The following is a 27,039-nucleotide window of genomic DNA, read 5'->3' as shown; positions in this document are numbered from 1 at the left end:
ATTTAGAGCAGCTGCTAAAGAAGGTAGAACATTTAAACAAGAGTATAGTAACTTATTTAAAATGCATTTTATTTTCCTTTACAAGAAACAAAAGCAGACAAAGAAATAAGATGGCAGGGAGGAGAGTGGAAAGCTGTATATAAAGAGATGCACCCCTCTGGTGTTCTCCAAAAATATGTACAATTCAAAATAATATCCATACAAAACATGCCACATACAATAAAAATGAACATATTTATTCATATTCCCTAAAAGTATCTCTGCTGTACAGATGCAATATCTTTTTAAAAAGTATATGAGGTTAAAAAATTAAATTTGAGCAAAACTTTATTAAATTATAAGATATGCAGAGAACTTAAATTAAGATTTAGCAACCTTTAAAAATTCAGGTTAAAATCCAGTGAGTGGGATAATGTCTCATGGTCTTCCCTTGAAATAGAAACATACCAAAAATATATATATATTTCACTGCTTTGTATACTACCACTTCAGAGAAGTTCTCCAATATAGTCTGAGAGTGCAATTCATAACCAGGTTAAGTATGGAGTTAACTGAGTCATTATTACATCATACAACATACAGGAAGCCAGGTCACAAGGTTTACCAGCACATTCACTTCTATAGGGAAAATATAGATTCAAACCAAAAGCACTACTAGAGTATAGGGAGTCCAGGGTTTTCCATTCAAGAGTACATGATTCTGATTGCGACCAATAAAGGGACAGATTTTGATAATCAACAAGCAGTAGTATAAATAAAACACAAATATTACATAAATAGAGATGCTATGCACCAAAGTACTGCTGTAAGAAAGAAGTGAACTGTGTAATAAACGCTCCTCGTATTGCCCTCAGCCGCATCTGGACTGATTCAAGAGAACATATTTTAACAAACCTGTCTGAGGGCTTTTAGCAAAAACACTAATAGAAAACAGGTCAATGCAAAAACACTCTGATTCATATACATAAAGATATTAGTTTGCCATTTACACATATTTATATTTATATACAGCTTCAACGTTGTTAAAATGATATCCAGTGGTTGTTTCTTCCGATGTGGTCTACTCTTTTGACTTTTTGATTACAAAGGGGCTGGATAAAGAGTTGCTACCCCCTGATGCATATATCATATATACAGTTTGTACAATTTGCATTTAATAATCGTGAGGTTTCAGGTTAGGGGAAGAGGGAGAAAAGTAGTTCGGATACTGGAGTTTTAAGTAAAGCTCCCTTTAAAGACATTTCATTCATTTTTACATAGAGGTGAAACAAATGCCCTTTTTTCAATAAGTCTTTCCCTGCCATCTGCCCAGCCTCATGAGACAGTTCCAGCACTAGAAAAACTCGCTCGAGGGGTTAAAGACAGCAGGCTGCGCTCTGACAGAGAAAGACCTACTACAGTAAAGTTATCAACAGTCCACTAAATATTACAGAGGAAGAGACATGATTCAAAGTGTTAGCAGTGGGATATAAAGTAGTCATTGGTCCACTGCGCTGGAGGCAGCAGTGGAGCTTGAATGTGTGAAGCAAAAGCAAATGTGCATTTGGAGATGAGACTAGTCCTAAGTGTGATCCGAGAGCCGCTCGCTCAGTCTGTACAACTAGAAGGAACTACACGGTGGTTATTGTGCTTTCACACAGCTAAGAGCACGGCTAAAAATGCTTAAAGAAAAACAGAAATGTCCATGATTTGGAGGCATACACGACACCTGCTAAGCTGATTGTGATTTTCTTTTTTTATCAAAACGGTCATATATTTCTCTTCTGTATAAATAATTCATGAATAATAATTATGTTGGCTCATTATTGTAAATCGTCATCAGCATAGAGTAGACAGAGCAAACCTGCTGCTTAAGTTTCCCTGCTTGTCCGAGAAGGCTAAGCCCATAAAAACACCCCCCCCCTCCACAGTAGCAGTTAACAGTTATTACTCAAAGCAGTCACTTCCCGTTAAATCAATGAGGTAGACAGGGTCACACTAACCCACCTTAGGGACTCCACACAGTCAGAACAACTTGAGCCATAGAACAAAAACATCTCCAATTTAATAATCATCTTTTTCCATCAATCATTTGCAGCTCGAAAGCAGAGCCACATTATGATTGTCTAGCGAGCCAATAATATCCATGTTGTCTTCATTGATGAGTTGATGGGAAAGTGCCTTTCAAGGAGGTGAGGATAAAGTGTAAAAGAGCAGGAAATAGGTCCGTCTCAAAACATAAAAATGTATCAAGTTCATTCTCAGTATTTGAACATGGCTTTTTGTCGCAGCTCCAGCTGAGCTCTGTAGTATGAGGATTGATATCAGAAGGTCAGGAACATTTGGTAGATGTTGAGGATTGTTGTAAGCTTATTGAGAACAGTCGAGGAGGAGAAGGTTGTTGGCTGAAGTGCCTCTGTTGTGAGGGTTTGTTGCTTTATTGATTAATGCTCTTCATACCTTTGGCTACAGGGGTCACCGCTTTAGTCTTTCACTGGTAGAGGCTGCATCACCTCCACATCTTTCAGCTTATGCACTGGCTAAGATGGACACAAAGGCTTTGGCGCACATGGTTCTGGCACCTTTGGAGGGGAATACTTTTAGTTCATCCACTTTCTGCAATTCCAGGCTCCACAATGACAAGGGATTTTGTGCTGATCATCCTCAAAATCAAACTGGTAATCATACGTCAGCTGTAGTAAAGAGAACACAAGTACATTCATATTTAAGGCCTTAATAAAATCATGTCAAAAAGCAAGATCACAAACCTCTTCTCCCTTTGGAATCTTTCGGCTGGAAATGATGATGATCTTGTCTTCCTTGTCAAACGTTACCACCTCTGCCACACAGTTGGGTGCACAGGAGTGGTTGACATAGCTGGACAGGAAACAAGGGGATTGCATTAAACATTTTAGAAATTCTAACTGCCAGTGATCTAATCTGATCTCCAGACTTACCGTGCTGGGCCACCCGTCAGAGTGGCATCAATGACCTGTTCATTGTTGATGCGGAACATGTAAATGCCACGATTCTGAGACACAAAATAATTGATTTAATTAAAGACTTTCAGTACACACTCTCACTGTTACAAGCATTGGATGAATATTGCAAAATATTGTAATAACATAATATCATTCTCCATGTAAATTGCAAAGCTTAAATGCTTTACCTGAGACTCATAGATCTTTTCTCTACGATTGGCCACCTCATTGCGTATAACCGTGCCAATGTATTCAATGACCATGGTGTGCTTTTCCAAATCCTTTGCAGCATACAATCCCAAGCCCTGGATTCGAGATCGAGCCAGGTAAACGTTGTTCTTCCACTCGGTCTTCAGGCGGCGGTACTGGGATGATTTGGAGTGAACGAACTGTTTGCTGTATGGTGTGTTGAGTTCTCCAGTAAAAGTGCTCTGGTAGGCCTTTGAAACACTGGTGCTATTCAGAGTGTGAGGCCTTATAAAGAGAACAGCAAAGTTAAGCATTTTTTCATAATGCAAAATAAAACTATACCAGATCCAGAGCCTTTTCGATGCCTGTATACCTCTTGCACTGGGCGGTGACTTTGGGCTCAGAGCGGGCACAGCCACTGGGATTGATCATGAGTGGAAGCTCCATGAGAGGGTGACGCCCATAACGGAACTGATAACTCTGGCAGCTCTCCACTCCAGGCAACTATAAAACATGTCATTTAAATATTAAATCTGGAACAAGAGTAGAAACACTACATTTGATTCAGAGGATAAAGCCCTTTTTGAGTTCTTACCGATTCGGTGATGCGCATCACAGCGTTGATGGTGAGTCCATACATTTCTTCTCCCTTGATGTGTTCTGTGAACAGCTTCAGCATAGAAGACTCCTCTCGAAGTTTGGCCACCTGCTGAACCACTCTGCTCCAAATCCCTATCATCATAAACAGACAGTTTGATCACTGTTAAATGCTGACATTATACGAGCTAAACATTGACTTCAAATCTTACCCTCTGGAGAGCTGTCACGGAAGTGCAGATCCTCCATGCCGTGCTCCAGAACCCGCACCTCGAAAAGAGGTCGCCCGTTGTCCTCGTTGATGCGACAGCGGTATCTGCAGCGTTTGTTAGGAACGCGTGTGCTCCAGTAGATGCGTGTAGCCTCGTAACCCACAGGGAAAATGGCAGTGGCAGAGTGGAAAAGGGGCATCTGTGAGGGAAGCAGCTGACCAACAGCATGGAAGATTAGACCTCCGACTCTGAACAAGTGGATTCTGTCTCCTCGCTGCAGGATACTGGCAATCTGCTTTACTTCATCACGCTCAATATAGACCCGTCTCAACACAGCAAATGTGCTGAGCTCGTCCTCACTGGGGCCCTTCAGTTTGTGCTGTGTGCACAACATAGTCTTGTCCTTGAAGAACATGCAGCGTGCTCGGATGGCACAGGCAAAATGATAGACATTAGGGCAGCGCAGTCTGTTGCAGCTGTTAGTGGCCCCCGTTTTCTGACAGCAGGCACAGAGGGTGCGCAAGCCTCTGCGCAGGGCGACCTCCACATTGATGAGTGCTCCTCCTTGTGTCTCATAGACCTCTGTAGACCACAGAGCACAGTTCAGATGCACCCACAAATCCACATCGATGTTGAGCAGGCGTCCCGGCCCATCCGTAGCCCCGTCGCCTTCGTCATGACAAAAGCAACATTTGCGTTTGTCACGAGGAAGTTTCTCTGGTCTAAATGTGATGCGCAGTCGCTCCATCAGCTCTGATACTTCACGGCTGCTCTCCTTTTTGGAGCCACCCTTTCGGATCGTGATGACAAACTGAAGACGCTTCCATCGAATCCCTTTCCATTTCTTCACTTTTGGTTGGACTACCTCTGGTTCAGGTGAGAGTGGCCTACGTTGTTTCATGGATTTTGGAGAACAGTCCAAGACATTAGGAGCATCTTTTTCAGGCTCAGCTGGGTCAGTGCTCATATCCTCCTCCTTAGGATTAGAAGTAACCTTTAAGGAGTCTTCACCAGATGCACCACTAAGCGTCACTGAAGGAGAGACTGAAGCACTTTCAGATTCTAAGGCTTTGGGTTGTGAAGTGCCATTTTCTTGCTCTGGCTCAGTCTTGACCTTCACTTCATTTTGCATTGAGGGAAAGGAAGGAGAAGTTTTGAGTGGAACAGTTTCACACACCGCTTCTGGGGCTGATGGTTCTTGGTCATCTGGAGGGGGAGGTGATGGAGGTGGAGATTCCTCGACTGGAATAACAGGAAGGTGCCGAACATCCAAATCATTTACATTTGTGGTGTAATAGTGTAGTGCTGGCTTATCCTCATTTTCTGCAAAGTCCTACAGAACAAAACAAACAGTGCATGGATTGCAAATGAGAAATTCTTTACAAGTAGGGGCAATGCACCATGTCATTATGCTCAAAGTTGCACCTTAAAATGATCAAAATATGAATATGTACATATTAAAACATACAAAAATACAGAGATCTAAAAGGTACCTGTTTGATGAGTGAAAGTATATCCACGTGTTTCTTGAGCGTACAGCCGGGGAGTGACACATCAAACTGCCTGAGCCATTCATCTGGATTAGGAGTGGAATTGTTCTTTACACAGTGGGCACCAGGGAAACCTACAGAAAAACACAATATTTGGACCCATTTTAGTCAAGCTCATTATATTCCCAACAGAACTCATTAGTCAGCAACTTCAATGTCTTCAATACCTGGCTGTCCCTGTACCTTACTGGACCCATCAAAATCCAGGTTTTGAGGAGGGAAAGTCACTTCATAAGAACCTGGCATCCGGATGCTTAGGAGCTGAGCCATGGCCATCATCACATGGTTCAGTTTCTGAGGGAAGAGAGGGTTCACGTTTTAAACAGAAAAGAAATGTTTCAGTCTGAAATGCACTGACATTAGTTACCTTTGCAGCTGCAGAGGACAGTGTGAAGGTAACAGACACTTCATTACTTTTTGGTCTGTTGAGATGGTTTGATGTAGAAAGCACCTTGTCATCGGCAAGTGGTTTATTTTCTTGAAATTCTTTAAGAGATTTTTTATGTTAATCAAACAGAAAATATAAATTGAAAGATAATATAAGTAAATGCATACCCGGTATAGGTGTACGGGGGATGAGAGGAATTATGGGAGATATAGCCCTTTCCGTCTCTTCCTCCTTGGGCTCTTTGAGCTGAGGGAATCGCCTTGTTCCTTCTCCTACATTACTCTCTGGCGATGATGCTGGAATAATGCTTTCTGGTGCATCTTCATCATCACTTTCCATTCTGTTGAATTAATTTAGACATTTGGTCAAATGAAAAATGTTCAAAACTAAGTGCAAGTGTTGGCTTTTACCTGATGTCTTCATTCTGGTTGTGTGGTGGTGTAGGAAGAGCTGCCAGAATGTCAACACTCTTAACTGCTTCTGACGTGGTGTCTATCAAAAACACAGACTTTAACATCCAGACACATCATATTCACAGTTATGGTTAGATTTATTTACCCATTGGCTCTACAGCAGCATCTGTCTCTTTACACTTTGAAAGCTCCTCCCCAGTGGTCATCCCATTTGGCAGCTTGTGCTGTACTGAAGGAGGCGGTGTGGGAGGCAGAGATGATGGAGGTGTAGGAGGGTTGCTAAGGTTACTCTGAAAATACAGGAGTGCACAAAAACACATCTGAAAATCCTGTACCATGAGGATGAAAGGCAGAAAAAAAGTAAAAAAATTCTACCTTTGTAAGTAGCTGAGAATAGTAGTCTGGGACGTTGTCCAGCATTGCATTTCCAAATGATCCTTTTAGCTGGGCTTTACCATTGGGCAGACTGCTCCCAAATGGAGCAAAAAGATCTAGGCTTGTGGTTATAGATGGCTCCATCAGCGGCAGCAGAGACAGGCCCTGAAATGTCAACAATAACATTAATAGAAGACAGATCTCATGCTCATGTCAATCAATCGCTGGTATAATCATTACCTGCTTGAGTTGTTTCATGAGAGTTTCTGGACTTTTCCCCAGTTCATCTTTCTTGGTCTTTTTTCTCGCATTGGGGCCACTTGTTACTTTATTTGTACGTTTGGGCTTAGGCAAAGGAGGTCTTTTAGTAAGCGATTGCAAATCCTCCATATTTTGAGGTGTCCCTTGAAGCTTTTGTTCCAGCATAGCCAATTTATTGTTTATGTGGCCATTAATTTCATTATGGATGCCATCAGGTGTCCTCTGCCCAAGCTGATTCTTAGTCCTAAGTAGCTTTTGAAGCAGTTGTTGTCCAGTCTCAGGCCTGCTATCTTGAAGTCTAGGATCTAGAGCCATATTGTCAGACGTAGAATAGTTATCCTCTTGTTTCATGGCTCTGTGTTGAGGGTCTGGCTGCACATTACATAGCACTTCCCTGGGCTCTTGCTTTATGTTATGAAGTGTCTTCTCACACATTGCTCCTGTTCCAGAGCCTTGGTGGAGATGAGTAGAGAGGCTCTCCTGAACATGATGGGGTTGTTGGGAGATATATTTATGTGGGCCATTGGGAATACATGCAGTGGTTTGAGAGGCTTCGCTGCCTGATGCCTGGGTCTCAACCTTCAGTCCAGGACAATCTAGTGGACTCTTTTCTCCAGGAGATCTGAGTGGGGAGGCTTTAACATGATATGGACTGCTCATTCCAGCTCGACTGTCCGTTCTTGGTGAGGACACGTTTGATGCGTGAGGTGATGCTGAATGTGCCGGGCTCATGCCAAACGGAGCTCTGGGTGAATAGGCATGAGAGGGAGATCCATGAACTCGGCCAGCTGCTGTAGCCAGCATAACCTGTTGTTGATTTGGAGTAGGAGGGCGCATGCCCATGAGAAGATGACGTTGTTGATCCACTTGTGGAGATGTTGGTCTTAACATGCGGCTTGGATCCATGGGGGCACACGACATTGGTACCTGCGCCCTCATCATCTGCTGGTGCATCATCTCGCCAACCTGTGGAGGCTGTGGCCCATGGGGCATTAAGCCCTGCTGCATCTGGGGAGTGACTGCAGTTTGAGTTGCCATGGGCTGCCTCATCTGTGGGACTTGGCCTGGAGGCATGAGGGGCATGTGGGGCCTTAACGGGCCTTGTTGGCCTGGGTTTATTGCCATTCGCATCATCTGGCCCTGCTGCAAGTGCCTCTGAGCTATCATGGCCTGTATGTGCTGTATTTGTTGGTTAGGAGGGAGATTGCGCAGCTGTGGATTCTGGGCAATGATTGCTTGGATGTTTATCTGCGGCCGAATATGTGGACCTTGAAAGCCAGGCCTTGGTGCCATCATAGCCTGCTGTGGTCCCCTTATTATGCCCATCATGGCCTGTTGTTTCTGCTGCTGAGCTAACAAGGCTTGGTGCTGCGGGTTTAGACCAACTGCGGTCTGCTGGCCAAGTGAAGTCTGAATAAAGCTCTGCTGCGGGATGTTTTGGTCCTGTGAATGCTGAGGCACATTTTGCTGCTGCTGTTGAACACAGATATTTGCCTGTGGCCCTTCAGGTTTCACTGCAGCACTTTCATGCTTCTCTGTCATGGTTGATACTTGCGGGTGGAGAGTGGGTTGCTGTTGATGATTTTCAGATTGTTGATTTTCATTTGAAGTTTGCCGTTCTGCAGATTGGTTTGCCTGTAGAGAACTATTGACTTGGTTTTGATGTTGTGGATTTCTTGGGCTTCCCAAGTCACTCTGATCATCTGCTGAAACACTGATTTGAGATGGATTTGGTGTGGAAGGCCCACTCTGCTGTGGAGGAGATTTGGAGTTTTCAAAACCAGACTGTGGTTGAGGCGTGGCTCTTCCTGCTGAAGGAGAGGAGCCCATTTGTGGAGTGGAAGGCTGAGATGTTGCTCCCTGTTCTGGGCCTGGCTGACTGGGGTGTTGGGTTGTTTTTTGTTGAGCTGTTTGCTGCTGCTGAGAGGTCACCATGTTTTGCTGCTGTGGAGTTTGAGGACTCCTAAAACAGGGATCACTCGGTCCCTGCTGTCCCATCACTATCTGCTGCCTCTGCTGTTGTACACCTGGTTGATTAGCCATTATTACAGACTGAGTGTGTCCTGGTAAAGAGGCTTGTGAAGTCTGGGAGATAGATTGACCACCTGGCATCTGATGATTAGTCTGATTCACCACAATTTGTTGTGGGTTTGGCTGTTGCTGGGCAACGTGTGGGTTTCCCATCATACCTGGTTGTGTCTGGGGTGGTACTCCAGCCTGAGCAGTGTGCGCCAACATCATCTGCTGTTGCTGCTGAAACTTTGCCATTTGCATTCTGTGCTGAAGCTGTCTTTCTTGAATCATTCTTGGGTCTGCTCCTTGCATTCCTGGTCCCATAGGAAAAAATCCGGCTGGGGCACCAGAAGGTCCCGTGGGCCTAGTGCCACCAGAAAGTTGAGGTTGTGGGGGTCCTCCCATGAAGGGCTGTCCCTGCGGCATCCGGACAGGCACGCCACCATGTTGCCCCATCACATGCCCTCCCTGTTGACCCATAATCATCTGACTAGGCATTGTAGAAAACATGTGGGGTGGAGGGCCCTGTGGAGGGTGACCGGGTGGAGGATGTGCAGGTGGAAGAAGTCCTGAGCCTTGCTGATGCTGCTGCTGTTTGTTTCTATACTCAGCAATAAGATTTGTATGTTCCTTCTGCTGTTTCCGTACCTGTAAAAAAATGAATCAAATGAATTAGTAAATGGACAGACTCAATATTTATTTATTGTTAAGCGTACACACCTGGTCAAGCTGTTTTTGAATTTTACTTTGTTCTTCTGTGACCAACTTCAACTTTTCTGCATCTGCTTCAGCAAACTCCCTGCCAGCCTTTTTCGCTGTACGTTGTTTTGCACAGAGTGCCTTTCGAGATTTGCGGTGGACCCCAATCTGCTCCTCCAAAAACTTCAACTGCATTTGTAGTAACTGCTGTGTGTGCAGCAGCCATTCCTCATATTGATGTTGCTCTGCATCATCTGCCAAAGTGGTGGCAAATTAGATACAGTGGGGCAAAAAAGTATTTAGTCAGCCACCAATTGTGCAAGTTAAAACGATGAGAGAGGTCTGTAATTTTCATCATAGGTGCACTTCAACTATGAGAGACAAAATGAGTAAAAAAAAAAAATCAGACAATGTGATTTATTGGATTTTTTTTTAAGAATTTATTTTCAAATTATAGTGGAAAATAAGTATTTGGTCAATAACAAAAGTCAGTCAGTGGTCTTGAATGTCTTCCATTTTCTAATAATTGCTCCTACATTTGATTTCTTCACACCAAGCTGCTTACCTATTGCAGATTTAGTCTTCCCAGCCTGGTACAGGTCTACAATTTTGTTACTGGTGTCCTTTGACAGCTCTTTGGTCTTGGCCATAGTGGAGTTTGGAGTCTGACTTTTTGAGGTTGTGGACAGGTGTCTTTTCTACTGATAACGAGTTCAAACAGGTACCATTAGTACAGGTAACGAGTGGAGGACAGAGGAGCCTCTTAAAGAAGTTATAGGTCTGTGAGAGCCAGGAATCTTGCTTGTTTGTAGGTGACCAAATACTTATTTTACCGAGGAATTTACAAATTAATAAATAAAAAAATCCTACAATGTGATTTCCTGGATTCTTTCCCCCCATTCTGTCTCTCATAGTTGAAGTGTACCTTTGACGAAAATTACAGACCTCTCTCATCTTTTTAAGTGGGAGAACTTGCACAATTGCTGGCTGACTAAATATAGATTGTTTTTTTAATGCAGTGGGACAAAAAAGTAAACAATTAATAATCTACATACTGATAATTCCTTGGACAAACTGAGGAGGGTTAGGCCTTGACTGAGTTGAGTCACTTGGTTCCCCTTCCTAAAATTAATAATAAACATTTTGATAATGAACTCAAACTATGCTCAATATACATTTTTTGTTGGCAACTTACCTTTAATGGTCCGGAAATAATATGTCCAGGATCTGTGCCGGGAGTAGTAGCCAGCCTTTGTGCAAGCAAAGAAACTTGTTGCCTGAAATAAAATGAAACTTTGTATTTAAACTTGCAACTGTGTTTGGGATAAACACTCATAAAAAACAAAATACCTGTTAATCCCAGGAGGAACAACCATTGGGTCTGTGAGAACCCTTTTGATTCCTTGAAGAGCCACCATCTTTGCTTTAGCAATAGGATCCATGATGTCATCCGTTACAAATTTGTCCAACTCTGTAAAATAAAAACATTGTTGAGATTAGAATAGAGGAAACATACTGCTGCTGAATAATATAAACAGTATTCCTTGCCTTTATCTGGAAAGAGATTGTTGGTCAGAGAGGGCCGTTTCACTCCTGGCTGTGAAGGTATTGCTCCAGGCTGCCCCATCCGCATCATTGCTTGCTGTTGGGACATGTTCATATGAGGCTGATTTGCCATTCCAGGACCCATTGGCCTTTGCTGCATAAGATTTGGCACTCGTGGAACTATTCCTTGTTGAGACATCATCCCTTGAGCAGGTGGACGGTGATGTGGCAACATCATCTGAGAGGACATCTGTGGGTTTTGCTGTCCTTGCAAGCTGTATGGAGGTCCACCCTGATGGAGATTGCCAAGCTGTTGCTGTTGTTTTTGTTGTTCTTTTTTCTCATGCTCCAAAAGATCTTGTATTAATAATGGCAGCTCACCATCTAAAGAGCTCTCAACCTTTGCCAAATCCACAGCAGGAGACTGCCCCCCTACATCGGGCAGTCCCAGTGGATCATCAGTAATATCTGCATGTGGAGTCTCTGAAGGGAATGTCAGGTGGTCACTCTGGCCTGAGAGGGGGTATGAAAGGCCCCCTAATCGAACAGAGCATAGAGAGGTTTGCTGGTTTTCTGAATGCGGCTTGGTTACACTAAGAAGATCGGCCATTTCTGTTTTCACATTAGCCTGACTAGAGAGCTGCTGCTCAGTGTCCAGACCTCCATCTTCAACTTTCACTTGGGCTGTACCTGTGTTATGAGCAGACGATGACATCTGACTGTTGTTGCCCTCAGTCCTTGAAGAGGGCTTTTGCCTGTTTGACTTGTCTTCTACTTTTACACGCACAGGTCCAGAGGAGGGTGTTTCACTTTCAGCTTCAACCAGCCGCAGCTGATCTGAGAAAACATCTTTTGGGTCTCCCTGATCCAATTCTGGATCTGTGTAAGCCAACAGATCAAATTCATCACTGTTTAGCAAGTCATCAAGATGTGGATCATTGGCTTCGAGGTTATCCAGATTGCCCAAAGCATCATCCCCTTTGTCAGGATCCAGATCCAGAGCAAGATCATCTTCATCCTCAACCCCAGCATCACCTCCAGTGTCTCCCAGCCCCTCCAGGTCTGCCTCTGGTAGATCCTCACTGTGATCATTGGCAGACTGAGCGACTAAACTCGGCTGGGAAAGGGGAGTCACAGCTGAAGAACCTGTTACTGTGCTTGCCATCTGTTGAGGCATTAAACCCGATAGTCCACCTTGCTGTAACCCTAACTGGGATTTCTCTAATGGAACAGCACTGTTTTGAGATATGGGATGTTGTTGCACGTATGGTGAAATCATCTCCTGGTGGGGAACAAAAAGCCGTGGTCTAGGCTGCGGTCCACGTGGCATAAAATGGGGCCTCATGGCCATCCTTTGAGGATGGTGCCTTAGTTCAATAAACTGTGGTGGAGGCCCGTGACTCATAGTCTGCATGCTTTCTCCTTGCATTGTATTGAGTGGGTTGTTGATATCCTGCATGTTAACAGCCTGGTTGGCATTATGCCTTATGCTCATTGTTTCCATGCCTGGTTGCAAAACCCTCTGTGGAGCTGGTGTCTGAGTCTGCCACTGAGGGGGCATAGGTGGACGAGCAAACATCCCTGGAGGTTTAGTGGGCCCGGGCATCCTGAAATAATAGAAACAATTATTCATAACAATTACAGTGAGCTATTGCAACAAAGATTAATGCAGTGGTTTATATGAAATGAATGAACAAGAACATCATCACATCTGGGAGAAGGGCTGGACACTCTTCAATATTTTGCAGGTAGTATTACTTTAACATGTTTTTTGGTATCAATCATTATATAAACTGACAACAGTTCATACATATATTAGCTTGTGTTAAGGGTGCCTAGAAACCATTTATTATGCTCTCTGCCAAAATGAAAATATAGTTTTCATTATTTTTTCAGTATTTTTTGGTGCTAGTACTACCTCAATGTTTTTTCCAAGACTGTATTGGTACTTTAAAACTGTAAACTGTGCTATCTGGGAGTCAATTATATTATGTATTATTCTAAATAGGCACTAACCGTACTGTGCAGGGATCCATGACTGGTAGGTTTCCCATTTGTTGAGGACCACTGGGAGTAATGCTGGGAGTCTTGGACACTTGTGTCGCAACAGCAGTAGTGACACGATCCTGAAAGTAACCACAAACACAACAAATTAAGCATTTTAGTATTTTTAATGCTAATTTAAATTGAAGTATAAATCAATAGTTTTTCATGAGTATTTTACAGATTACCTGTGGATAGGGTGGTGGTGCTCTGCTGACCCTTTCCTGTTGAAAAGCAGGTGACTCGCCTCCAGACCAACCAGGTGATGTACTGCCAGAAGCAGCAGCAGCTGCCTCCTTTTTTTGAATCTGTTGTCGAATTAGAAACTCACGTAGTTTCTGACGCTAAAGAAGGAAAAAATAAAATAGTAAAACACTTGACACTTGAAAATAGTAAAAACAAGCCAAGACACATGTGGTCATGAAAGATACCTGTCTATGCTTTTCTACTTCAGATGGGCTTAGGCCAATCAAAGCAGGGTCTTCTTGGGAGCTGTCTTGGGAGCCTGACAAAGGGGTTTGAGGAGATGCATCAGCCGGCCGCACAGCAAGACCTTCTTGAGAGGCAGAGGTAGGGTGTGGATGGGGCTGATGAAGCTGTCCCTGATTCATTTGAGTGTGCTGTGGTGGTAATGAATGTCCTGAATTGTTGGGACTACCACTGTAGGGAGCCATTGATGGTTTACCAGATAGAGGATCTACTTGAGAATTGGTGCCTTGATGGGAAGGAAGAGGCTGATTAGGATGAGGGGACCCTTTGTTACCAACCCCATCAGATGGTGATGAACGAGGCTTGTGTACATTAGAAAATGAATCTCTAGATTGAGGCCTTGATGGTGGCTGAGAGCCTGGGTCTGGAGATTGAAACCGAGGAGGAGCTGGCGACTGAACAGCCTCATTTGAGAGAGCACCAGGAGTGTGAGGAGACTGGGAGCTGCCCTGGGACTGAGGGCTGGAGGGCACTCTGGAGCTGGGGTCCAGCTGAGCGGTGTTTCTCTGGGCCAGAGGGCTGTCCCCTGACTGGGGTCTTGGAGTGAGTGGGGACTGGCCATGTCCTTCGGTGTAAGGATTCGAAGGGGACTGTCTGTAGCCTTCAGAGGGATGGTTTGGAGATGCTCCGGGCTGAGGGGCACTACCATCGCCTTGGTGCATACGAGGAGTCATCGGGGCCTTAAACAAACTACCAGCAGACTCAAGCATGCCAGTTGGCTCTTGTCTTACAGAGGGGGGGCGGGGGGAAGCAGCACTCAAATCAGCCCTGTACTGTCCTGTGCTTACAGGTGATGGAACCAAAGCAGAGGGAGATGGTGAAGAATGAAATTCAGTTCTCCCCATCCCTTGCTGAATTCTGAAAGGATCCCCATAATGAGAATTGTGAGTTGGAGAGAAGACAGAAGACTCTCCATATGCAGGACCTCGTGAATGAGGACTTTGTGGAGGTCCTAAAGACTCCTGAGAACCGTGCTGGGATTGTGAAAGAAGAGCCTGTTGCTGCTGCAACTGTGATCGAAAATAAGGGTCAACCTGCTGAGCCCGTCTTGGGGTTCCAGGTGTTCCTGGTTGCATGTCAAAGGGGCCGAGACTGGCTGGCCGTCCCTGAGGAGGACCCAGTGGGCCGGAAGAGGAAAAACCTGAGGAGGGGGCATGTAATGGACTTGCCCCTGAATGGGAAAATTGTGTAGATGGGTGAGTATAAGGATGGGATGACTGTAAAGGAAGCCTGGAGAGGGGATCTGTCCGGATTTCAGCTGACCCTGGAGTTTTAACAGGTCCATCCGAGAAAAAGACAGAGGATGAACCAGAGTCTGGGGGAAAAGGGAAAGGGCTTCCTGCAGAGCTGGGCTGGGAGGAAACAGATGTGGAGCCGGAAGGTGGAGGGATATGCAGGTGTAAGCTGGGCCGTTCCCCCTTCACCTGACCAGGCTCTGCATTAACAGGCCTACACACTTGAATCTCTGCCTGCTATATCAAATAAAAATAAATCAATATTAAAACAATAATTAACACATTACACATTAGTAGCTTCTAGAGACTATATTCAAACAGCAGACTGTACCTTCTGTGCCTTGTTGATCCTCTGAGCAGCTCTATTATCTTTGGCCTTTTGCTAAAAGAGAACAAAATACTAATTAATCAAATACTGAAGGAATATAAAAGTAATAATAATGCCAGATATAGAGATAAAAATAAAATCAGACTTATGGATGGTCAGTAAAAATAATAGTCTTATATTCTAATATAATCATCACATTCCCCTAGAAAAATCTCATACACATAATAACTATAAATTAAAAAAAATACATTTTAACCCAGGCCCTCAAGCTTTGCCATTCTTTTACCAATATAATAATGTCACAACCATCCACATTTAGTGCCGTCTAGAAAAATAATACTAATTTGTCCCTGTGAATTTACAAACTGTTTTTTTTTCTACATAATTACACATTCTGAACCACTCCGCTCATCCCTCATAGAAAGAACTGGGTTCTTCCCTGAGCAGTTTGAATGGGTTATTCCTATTCCAGTGCTGTTTATACTTGTCTATAATAATTGTTTGAAGTGACATGTGGCACCCAAGGTGTCAGGGAATAGTTGGAAAATATAAATCATTTATGTTTCCAATTCTGTCCAGAACACAACTAGAAAAGGTTATGAAAATATCAAAAAAGTCAAAGTAAGCATTAATGATAACCAGTTTACCAAGTATGGTACTTTGTCAGCAGCAGACACTTTCCTCCAGATTTTCATGATCTGCTTACAACGACTTGCCCAGTCTAGAAAAAAAAAGATAAAAAGGAAAGAATGTGAAGGTAGGTTTTGTTGTGCAGAGAGTATAAAACGAGAGGACAAATGATTCAAAATGGACTATTATGAGCTTTTAAGCATGACCTAATCATGTCTAAACTAGGGCTAAACCAGGTCTAAAACAGGACTACACATTCAAGTTCTACACAAAAACCAACCCAAAGGGGAGAAAAATGTGGATAATATTTACTCTAAAATGTGGACAATATTTACTTTAAATTTATACTTGAAATGCAGGGGAGTTTGCATACCACTAGAATAAGCTCACGTAGAATAGTGTAAGAACCACTGGTTTAGAGCGACGTAGCGTAAAGGGAAATCAGTTCCCCTGAAGTAAACAGATCCGTTTCTATTCAGCCGATTTTGATCAATGTTGGGCGTGATGTAAAATAATAATCTAGGCGCGTCATATTATAACTAAATATTATTTGAAAAATGCATAATATGTCATCTTTAAAGTATAATAGTCACCTGGGTAGTCTTGTTTAAGAGTAGGAAAGTTGGTATTGGCATAAAGTACAGGAGAAATGGTGGAGAGTTCCCCTAGTTCCTCATCTTTCTCCCAGCGCTGCAGACTGCGCTGGTTGTAGGACAGGCCATCTCCCTCTGCTTCAGTGGGAGTGGGGGGTGAGGAGGGTGTTGCTGGTGTAGAGGGAGTAGCCCATGGACTTTCATCTCCACCGTCTGGACTGAACAGTCCACCACGGTCACTATAAAAATAAGCAAGTAATAAAATCAGATATTTATTTTGTAGTGCGTCACAAAATCCAGTATCTCAGAATTTACATCCACAGTAGACTGCCAACAGTTAAGTTACAATGTTTTTTAAAAAAGAGCAATACCGCATGTCAAAAAAGGGCGACTGAGACAGGGCAGGAAAAGCTTCCACCATTCCAGTTGAGGGCAGAGACCCTGCATAAAAATGTTGATGATTAGTACTGAAGGACAAGTAATATTATTTTTAAATTATTGTTTAAATAAGTATTACCTGAGAGGGGAGCTCTCTCTGACATAGCACTATGAGTGAGTTCTCCCTTGTTGCCCTCCAAAATAGGCTTCATGCTGCCCAATGAGGAGCCCTCTGACACTCCTAGAACCTTTTTGAAGAACTGTTCTGAGTCCTGATTCTCTACCCCTTGAGGAAGACCTGGACAAATTGGTGAGAGAGACTCATTTAAATTTTTTTTTTTTTTTCCATGGTCAAATCTGAAAGATTTTTTTCAATACTTTTATTTTTCTCTGCAGCTAAGCCTTGAGAATGAGATGACAGCTGTTCTTTCAGTGATGATGAGGGGACAGGTGCTCCTAAAACATAATATAATTATAGTCAGGCATCAATTAGGACAAATCAACTAGTCCAGTAATAGTCTTCACTTACCTTCTCCCTGAGCCTGAGGGACACTCCCTTCCTGCTTAATGGGATGGTTGTTGATTATGCAATCCTTTGTCTCATCTAAAGTAAAAAAAAAAAAAGCATGATGCCAGGCTTCAGATATTCAAAGTTTCTCTTATTAATAATGTGAGTGGCCTTACTTTCTGGGGCAGCAGTTTTAAAACCAGACTCTGGTAAAGCTGGAGGTCGAGCAAGGCATGGTCGAGGCCCAGGAGGCGTCATCACAACTTTTTTACTCAAGTCAATCAATGTCTTGCCAAAGAAAGCCTCCTGCAATAAACCAATGATAAAATTGCCCTCTATTTTAATTTTAAAAGTTGCATTACAGAACATTAAAAAACTAACCTGAAGATAAGCTGGAAACATATCCTCCAATTTGCTTTTCTTTCGACCTCTGCGTTTCTTGGCCTGTTCTTCTCCATCTGCTGGTTTAGGATCCATGATGTTGTCAGTGTCTGGGTGAGGTCCTGCACGGTTTATTTTTAAACACACAAAATTAATTTTTCTTGCCTATAACATGTTTTGAAAAACTGAGGTCACCCCACTTATCCCATGTCACTATTAAGCTACTGGTGCACAATAATTAACCTCTACTTACCCTCTTCAATGGTCCTCTCTATTGGTTGTCCATCTAAAGTAGTTTCTCCTGCCAACTGTGCAAAGAATTCCTTTTTTAATCGTGTGTGACATTTCCTCTGTCTCACCATAAAACCGCCAATGCCTGTAGATTCAGATAAGGGACAATGATGTGATTTGTCTTCTCTGAGCATACAATATTTAGATTAAAAAAACGTTTCTTACCAGGCCTATAGGGTTTACGCTTTCTTTTCTTGCCATCCTCGGTCTCGTCAGCTCCTTTCAGAGCATCACATTCTGCAATGCCATCAGGACCAACATCAACACCACCTTCTCTGTCAGGGCTCCCAGGATTCTCCAGCTTAGAGTCACAGTCCATGGACTCCCCACAAGCTATACAAAAACAATGTTTTTTTTCCTCTCAATATTATGCAAAAAATGTTATTTTTAAAAAGTAATTTTAAAGTGAAAAATTATTTACTTTTCCCATCGTCTCCGTCGCCATCTCCCTCCTTCATATCTAATCCATCTACACCTCCATCACAGGACAAAGTGCCGAGACGGGACCGCCTTTGCCGTCGCTTGTGGAGGGGGGACATGGACATACTACGAAGCAGGGACATGCCTGACTCTGTCAGCCACACACCCTCCAACCTGTAGAATTGAGGTTCTATGGGAGGAGAAATGACAAATTAGTTCACTAACTTAAAACCAAAAAGAACAAGTGAATGTAATGAATTAATAACTGAACAAACCTGGCTCTTTTAGTTTTATAGAAGCCATAATTGCAGATTCCACTATGATAACAAAAAGGTGAGAAGAGAGGGTAGAAAATCAAAATGTGCTTTTTTGGGGGCGGGTGTCTAAATCTTTCTAAATCTTCCTCACTTACCCACAGGTTTGGGAACATATGGAGAGCATGATGTGCAGGCAAACCCCTCATCTGATGCCTGCTCCACCTCATCCTCGGTGTACAGACTCTCACAGACAGCATGCACCCATCTGCACAAAACATCAAGTCCATTATTTATCAAAGAAAATATTTTTGTGTAAATGACTTGTGCACCAAGACTCACCGGTCACAGTACTGGCATTGCAGCAGCAGTTCCTCCTCCATGAAATTTTCTTTGCATACTGGACAGGTAACAAGGCTAGCACAGGGGCCACAGTGGTTGTAGTTATTCTGCCACTCACAATGAAAACCTGGTGAGTCTGCACCACACTGCACACAGCAAACACACCTGAACACAAGAGCCCAATAGTTAGCATGTGTGAAATTAATGTGGAAAAATACATACAAAGATTTAGTTGTGAATGTTATTGGACAAAAATTCATTCAGACTGCTTCTTTGTGATACCAATACAGCACTGACATAATACATTTACATAGTATGCAAATGTGGAAAAGGCTTTATTTAAATTGGGGGATCTTCAAAAAGAGACAGTGTTCTGTTTCATGTCTTACCATTTGCACTTCCAGCCGCCTTTGGGTACTGTGTGCAGAGGGGGGTCCAGGCAGTAAGTGTGATAGCTGACATCACAATCGTCACAGAGCAGCAGCCGGGAAGGGTCTGAGGCCTTTCCACACATCTCACATACAATGCATTCCAAACAACGCCAACCCTTACGAAGCATTGTCTTTGTGATCTACGGGCAAGACATTTTATGTTAAGACATGCAACACTTAAAAAAAATGCCAAATGACATTTTACTTACTTTACTGTTTACACAGTATGGATGATAACACTGAGAGCACTGTGCACAAGCTAGAAGCTGTCCTTCTACACCTTTTCCAAAGCTGCCACATACAACACACATATCCTGAAAAAAGAACAGATTAATGTACTACAAAATTTAGAGAACACATTTTCCAAATTATGCAATTGGCAAAATTAAAATCAAATTAATTATTATTCAAAATTAATTAATTATCAAATTAAAAGACAAATAACAAACAATATCAAAGTCATACCTGAAGCAGGACAAATTTATCACTGTTGGAAAACAAAACCACTGTATTCTGCATGCTATCATCTTCCTCATCATCTTCCTCCTTACTTAGTCCTGTGTCTGCAGTCATACTTAGCTAAAAATATATGTACTTTAGTATTTCGTCTTAATCATGTACAATAAAAATCTGCAAATGGTAGAATGCTGTTCTTACCAAAAATGCATCTATGCAAGAGGCCATTGCTTTAAGGCGCGACCTTCCTCCCCGCCCCCTGCCTGACCCGCCCCCACGAGGGCGACGTCTTCCTGGAAAACTATTACTACGCCCCTAAATACAAAAGACAATCACTTTTTTATACATAAGTCAAACTAAACAGGTGTTAAAATGTTGATGAAATGGTTGCAGATCTTGCCTGTTTGATCCTTGAGCGTCCTGGTGACCCTCTGCGTTTTGCCTTTTCTCTCTCGCTTCTCGTTGGTTCAAAAGGGAGCGAGTCATCCGTCTCGGTCAGGTTATCTGAACGGGGCATGAGGTCTGGTTCCCCTGGTGATCCCAGAAAACCACTACTGCTCTCATCGCCATGGCTTATGTTGGACATCTCGTCCAACAGCAGCTCGGGTTTGACCGAAGTCAAATCCTGCTTGATGGTCTCATCTTCATCCTCGTCCTCGGAGTGAGGCAGCAGTCGTGACTCAGAGTCTTCATCTTTTTCATCTGTTGAAATGTCCTGCAGATCAGCCATGACAAGTTCTGATTGTTTTGGAGGAAATGTATTCACAGGTTGTTGCACTACAGCGCTGCCATCTGCACAGTCCACTTCCATGTTTTCAGGGCCTGTGTTCAATATTGGGTCTGTGTCCTCTTTGTCTCCTGAACCTGTGTGCTGGCTGAAATCTTGTGATGGTCTTCTTTCATTAGACTCCAGACAAGAACTGCCCTGTTCTGTTGTCGTAAGGAATGTACAATTATTACTTATTAGTGTTTATATGAGCAAATGTATAATTAGATGGGGCACATCTGCACAATATAAAGTATGGCATTTATTTCATAAGAAGAATTACTTACTTGTGTTATTAATTTCATTTGCATGATTATCTGAAATGAACCCTTCAATCTGAGATGACTCCTCCGTTGGTTTCTCCCCAACCTGTGATAATTCCAGACGTGCATCTGTGCCTGCAAAAAAAAAAACAACAATAATAATTTAAGTTCCATATCAACAGAAAAAGGGTTTTAGTGGTTTTGTAACATCCCATCATACCCAGCTCTGTCAGTGTTTCATTTTGACCAATCTCAGTGCAACCTGGCTGCTTTTCTCCACAGTTGGCTTCTTTTTCCACAACCTCCTCACACACTTCTCCACTTTGATCTGTTGTGTTTTGATGATCTTCTTTACAAAGCAGGCAGATATACTTTGTTTCTATCTGATTCGGTTGTGAGGTGCACTCTCTATGTACCCATCTAAGAGAATTTCTGGACTGTTAGTATGCATGGTAATTGGACGTTGACTATGATGCACTTTCATCTGCAAATTGTACCAAGATAAGACTCACCTGTGGCATAGGGTGCAGCAGCACTGAGCAGAAGGGTTTACAGTTGTACTGCACACACAACACACTGAAGTGCGATCCCGCTGACAGTCATCACAAATGGCATAGTTGTCAAACCACTGAGCAGAGCCTGGGAGTGCTATTCCCCGAACCCCACACTCAGTGCAAACACGACACCGCTGGTAAAAGGAAATTTAAAATAATAATCACAGCTACACATCTTAATAGAATTTATGTACACTTTACTAGTGTGAATGTAAAAATGCTGTTTCCATTAAACATTATACAGGAATGGCAAAAAGACAGCGGTAGGTCCTTTCAAAAATAAAAATGAACTTACTCTGCATTTCCATGGATCAGAGGGAAGTGAATCCATTGCTGGCTGAAGACAAAATGTGTGGTAGCCCTTATCACAGGCATCACACACCAACATTTTGGAGTCTTCTCCAGGTTGCCTAAAAATATCATTCTTAATTTTAATAAATATACATCTAAAATGTGTGAATATTATGTTTGTAAACAAAAAGCTAAAATGAATAAACAAACAATGACGCAGGTTAATGCAATTATGTTTTGAGATCTTACCTGCAAGTCTGGCACACTTTACATTCTGGACATTGCCAGCCTGCCCGCTGAATGGGTGTTGCGCCAATTTCCAAACAAGCAGCATGGTAATGTAAACCACAACTCGTACAGAACAACAAGTCTGTGAGCTCCCCTGAGGAGTCGCACACCGCACACCAAGACTCCTCCCCTGCTACAAACAGTCAGGACAAGGAGTTAAAATGGTATTACCCTGTATTAACACTTTTTCATTGGGAAAATGGAATAACAATAGGATGGTTTCTTACCCAACTCCTCAGCCTTGTCTATGTGTTGTGGACAGAGAAGAGCCAAGTGTTTCATAGACTGGAAGGATCCACTTGCAGCAGAACAAGGGAAGTGATAAAACCGTGAGCAGCCCTCAGCATGGCATCGAATGGTTGCGCCTAGCTTTTTGCAATAGTCGCATAGCTAAAAAAGAAAAAAATAACAATAATAATAATTTTCAGTCAATGTATCTGTAGATTTAAAGAAAAAGTGTAGTCACCCGCTGTGTCCCTGAGATAACAGCCTTCTCCACATTCTCCAGTTTTTCGTTGTCTGTCTGCTTGACTCCCTCTGACCATACAGCACACCAATGATGGACCCAGCAACCCCCTGCACAAGAGGGCCATGAGAATAAACAAGATGACTAAAGATCACTGGAGGCATTGTTGGAAATGCATGCATGAGAATTACCCGAATCATCCAAGAGTGCTAGACATGAGGATTCAGAAAATCCTATGGAAGACAGGTCATCATTCCCAGGCTGTGGCAGTGAGGAGGCTGATGGCTTGAGGGTTGGTTTGTCTGTAGACGGCCCAAAGTGTCTCAGTTCCCGCTGTCCATGCAAACTGCGCTCCACGCAGTTGCAGAGTGCACAAGCTCGTCTGTCAAAAACAAACTGAACTGTTAATACTTAAACATAAAAACTTTGTAGACAAAGATGAATATTGATTTTACAGAGATGTGCAGCGCGGAGTTGATCCATCCATAGCCGGAAGTGCTTTAGACTCCTCTTCAGGGAGGACACATTGCTTTTCAGGGGCATTTTCATCAGCTGTTTTAAAAAAGTGATTTATTAAGTTTTCAGACTTGTATTCACTTTTGTATTACCTTAATTATAACAACTTACACAACATCACAACTTACTCCATAGCAACTCCTTTGTTCTACATTTACTGATCATGCAAATTGAGACACTTACGTGTTGGTTCAGAGTCATTCTCGTCGCAGTTGGATTTCTGCTCATCCATCCCCTGCACTGATTTTGACCTCCCTGACAGAGATCTAGGATTTAAAAAAGAAAGGCCATTGAGGAGAGCATAAGCATATACGGTCTGCTATAATGTCTTGGGTAGTCGTAAAATTGCACTGTTTCTGAACTAATAATCATCGCTTTTATACATAAATATATGTAACAATGCATTGCATAAACTCTATTCTACATTTTTTAAAGATTTGTAGACTGTATCTCGAGCATTTGCAGATTACACAGTATTTCTGGATGTAATATAACCGTGTTTGCAGTAATATTAACATGTTTTACACAAAATATCATACAAGATTGAATCTAACCACGTAACAAGACGACATTCATTTACCCAGTAATACATAATCCACGCCAGAAAAAGTGTCCAGCAAATACGTATAATTCAAAAATGCAACAGCTTTTTGCCAAATTAAAACAACCATAAAACGGAATACACAAAGAAAGCTGAACTTCCGCATGCCGAACTTCCTGTTGCAGCGGTGCCGTTTTCGTGTAAAACCGATGTCACTCACATAGTTCCGCTGCAATAATCACTAAAATGACGATAATGACGCGCTACAAACGATATCAAACTGAACGGGGCCACCATTTTAGCCCAAACATGACAGAACTGCCCATGAGCATGTTCATGTTGTGCACCTACAGTCTCCACTCGGTGTGGCTGTACAGAAAATAAATATACGCCACCACATGCTGCCCCAAAAACGGTGCATGTCTTAACTCATGATGTTGTACCTGCTTATATCTATACAGCACAATCATTGATGTTCAAAATGCCAACACTTTGGAAACAAGGAAAGGTTAACAGTGTTGCATTCATGGCACCGGTGCTTCTTTGATAACCACTTCGCCGGACTGTACTGCACAGTCTGTAACAAAACTGTGAAAATGTACTTGTTATAAACGAGTTACGATACTATTAGAATAGTACTATAGTGGTGCTCTGTGGATGCTGTTCTGATTGACAGTAATCTTGATAGAGGTTTTAGTTTACTTATGTTTCCGAAAAAGGACCTAGGTAAGTGGTATTATCGCCATAAAAATGTCCCCAAATGTTACATATAACATGGTTCACTGCTTTACGATAAACCGGCTAAATGGAAAATGCAATGTGCACTAGACACAATATGGCCTGTGACAAGTGCGCAGTTTTGCCAGATTTACCATTATGCTTGTGTGAAACACGGAATGAAACTTCTATTTCCAATCTCTGCCTTTGAGCATTATAATGTTATAACACAATTTTAAAGTCAAGTGCTGCAGTAAGACAACGATAATTTTAAAGGTGGACGCGTTATGGTGTGAAGGAGACGACATAAAGTCTTTCTCAGCTAGCTCAATGAAAACAGTTTACCTAACAAACAGTATTTCTGAATGTAACGCAGTCATTATTATTGTGCTCGATTGGTTTACCTAGATTCTAGTGGCTTCTGTTCTTAATAGTATTTTTTACGTAAGAGAAATGATTCAAATAACATGCAGAATACTTCTTGTCAATGTAAACATCGACTTCAAAGATTTCATACTGATCCAGTAAATAGTCATCTCCATAACACTGGGAACAACTGCTACGGGAAGGTAACATCTACCAATCGTGACGTAGCTGCAAAGTGCACCAACGCATCACAACAAAGACGTTATCACTTCGTTTTATTCAGATAGATGAAATTTCCCAAAGTGTACAGTTAACAGTCCAATGTATCACTTGCAAACGCTGTACACAAACAAATAAACACCGAGGTGTTGGTGGTGCTCTGCCATTTCTCCAGGAAATAGTCATTCCCATCTGACAGCGGCTAACTGCTAAATGCTACGATAGCAATTAGCATCTCGGATGGACAGGCGAACCAAGCTACGGCTAACATTAACCGGTCTAAGGTCAGGATTGGTCCGCCTAAGCAATGTATATAGTATAAGGTTTAGTAATTGACGCTACTCACCTCTCATAAACAATGTTGTTTCTTCATTCGTAAGCAAAACCGAATGACCCACAAAGCTTCCAAAAGACTGCTAGTCGCTCCATTTTCTAAACCGGACTAACACTGCAGCTAGCCGGCTGCAGGGAGAGTGGGGGAAGTGCACGTCGGCGGAAGGAAGGTAGGCTGCGAGGCGCTAGTAGCATTAGCATATCAACTTTAGCAAACTTTTCGCTACCAGATTTGCAGCATGCTCCGCGCAAGCGTGAGATGACATGTACAGAAACACAATTGGGACAAACACTGTTGGTTTTAAATATGCTGAATATATACATAAACACAACGTACAAATGTAATATATAAAAAAAGTCGTTAACAATGAAAACATACAGGTTGTTTAAAAACATAAAAGAATATATCACAAAAGTAGCTGTTTTTGTGTTCTCTCTTACTTTTTGTTGAGTGTTTACTGTGTATTTGTGTATTTATTGCACGCCTTAGAGAAACATTTAAAAAGGACATAGAGGACTCAAACTTTACGTGTGTATTCTGTATCTGGAGCAGTATGCCTGACGCAGACGCACAGCACTTTATTGCGATGCAAATCGGGCAGTGAGAGGCTCACCAGCAGCTGCTGCAGTATGGTGCTGTGCAGAGACAGAGAAGCCTCGGTCGAGACTGCGCTCCGGTGGTTTACATACTGCTTAATGGAAAAGCCTATTCATTGTATTATAGTTCCTTGGTTTAATGCTGTCCCTATTTTTACACACCTAGTGGCCAAAGTCACTGCAAGCAGCCGCTCTGGAGTTGCATAAAAGCAATAGCATGAGTAACGTCGTCACTACAGCAATGCTTTATGAACCCGTTGGAACCAAACATATGTACAGATACTTCTGTGTGTAGACTATTGACCTATTTATTTTTTTATTCTGTGGATACAAACCACAGATCCATAATTGAGTAAAATAAACTCGTTTATTTAAAAATGATTAGGGCTGTGAAATACATAGATCTTAATGCCTGTGCATGTCAGTAGGTTTAACCTTGATTGACTGGGTCTGAACAGAGTAATGCTGTTAATTTATAATGTTGGAGAACTATTTATTATGTTCTAAAATCTCTGGAAAAGGATACGGCTGTTGTACGGGTGACTGCATTGGTGCGGCCAGAATGTGACACATTCGTAATTCATCACATTCAATTTATATTCATTGCTTATTTAGCAAAAACTTGTCTTACACTAGGCCTACACCAGGTACAACGTTGTTAAAATCACCAGTATATCTGATGATATTTTGAAAATAGATTGTTACTGGACCCCTGACAGGATTAGTTAACTCCCCATTCAGCTTTAGTAATATTGGATTAGATTTTGAGGGGGGCTGAGACTGGCTGTAGAACATTCTGATTGGTCGAAGCACGTAAACAGAGGATGGCATTAGGACATTGGGATGTTTCTATTGGTCAGGTTGCAGAGCCAATGCTTTCCCATCTGCCTCCTGCATCTCAAGGATAATCCCCTGGAATACCTTCACAGATGTTTACCACAAAATTAGAGAAGACATTACTACTTTAAATACTAAGAGAACTAGCAAAAATATTATTTTAGGCCAGTGGTGACATTTAGCCTTTTTTATTTAAAATGATGTGTAGGACTACCTTTTTACATAAAAAAAATACAACATTATGTGGTAATAAATAATGCTCAAAGTTTCTGAAAAGCTAAATCTTATAAATAAATTCTAAGAA

General features: G+C 42.3%; 1 protein-coding gene across 3 annotated transcripts; it reads right to left on the bottom strand.

Moving 5' to 3' along the window:
• Positions 1-52: 52 nt before the first annotated feature.
• On the bottom strand, positions 53-25,475 carry kmt2d (lysine (K)-specific methyltransferase 2D). Of its 3 annotated transcripts, none has more exons than XM_033968894.2 (54): positions 25,315-25,475; positions 23,309-23,391; positions 23,065-23,161; positions 22,801-22,991; positions 22,610-22,719; positions 22,371-22,533; positions 22,105-22,276; positions 21,860-21,974; positions 21,523-21,698; positions 21,231-21,430; positions 21,035-21,145; positions 20,382-20,911; positions 20,183-20,296; positions 19,991-20,104; positions 19,735-19,839; positions 19,484-19,665; positions 19,095-19,259; positions 18,911-19,020; positions 18,774-18,815; positions 18,500-18,688; positions 18,244-18,411; positions 18,041-18,163; positions 17,788-17,909; positions 17,583-17,712; positions 17,428-17,502; positions 17,277-17,354; positions 17,038-17,196; positions 16,892-16,961; positions 16,521-16,759; positions 15,945-16,018; positions 15,301-15,351; positions 13,677-15,206; positions 13,434-13,589; positions 13,219-13,328; positions 11,206-12,809; positions 11,008-11,128; positions 10,853-10,934; positions 10,713-10,779; positions 9,679-9,911; positions 6,925-9,606; positions 6,685-6,849; positions 6,455-6,599; positions 6,307-6,388; positions 6,064-6,236; positions 5,876-5,994; positions 5,676-5,802; positions 5,452-5,582; positions 3,959-5,291; positions 3,745-3,881; positions 3,523-3,653; positions 3,149-3,434; positions 2,937-3,010; positions 2,748-2,856; positions 53-2,672 (listed from the first exon to the last, which is right to left on the bottom strand). In XM_033968894.2, exons 2-54 carry the CDS (start codon positions 23,355-23,357, stop codon positions 2,580-2,582), a joined length of 13,914 nt encoding a protein of 4,637 aa, XP_033824785.1. In that variant the 5' UTR covers positions 23,358-23,391; positions 25,315-25,475; the 3' UTR covers positions 53-2,579. The 3 variants fall into 3 exon arrangements, with proteins under 3 accessions (XP_033824785.1, XP_055079337.1, XP_055079336.1); XM_055223362.1 differs by having other exon boundaries at positions 22,105-22,273; XM_055223361.1 differs by lacking the exon at positions 25,315-25,475 and adding an exon at positions 23,706-23,839.
• Positions 25,476-27,039: the final 1,564 nt, after the last annotated feature.

This window comes from Periophthalmus magnuspinnatus, chromosome 7 (assembly GCF_009829125.3).
Source record: "Periophthalmus magnuspinnatus isolate fPerMag1 chromosome 7, fPerMag1.2.pri, whole genome shotgun sequence".
Lineage (NCBI taxonomy): Eukaryota > Metazoa > Chordata > Actinopteri > Gobiiformes > Gobiidae > Periophthalmus > Periophthalmus magnuspinnatus.
Note: the sequence above shows the minus strand (reverse complement) of the source record. Positions and strands in the feature narration are given on the sequence as shown.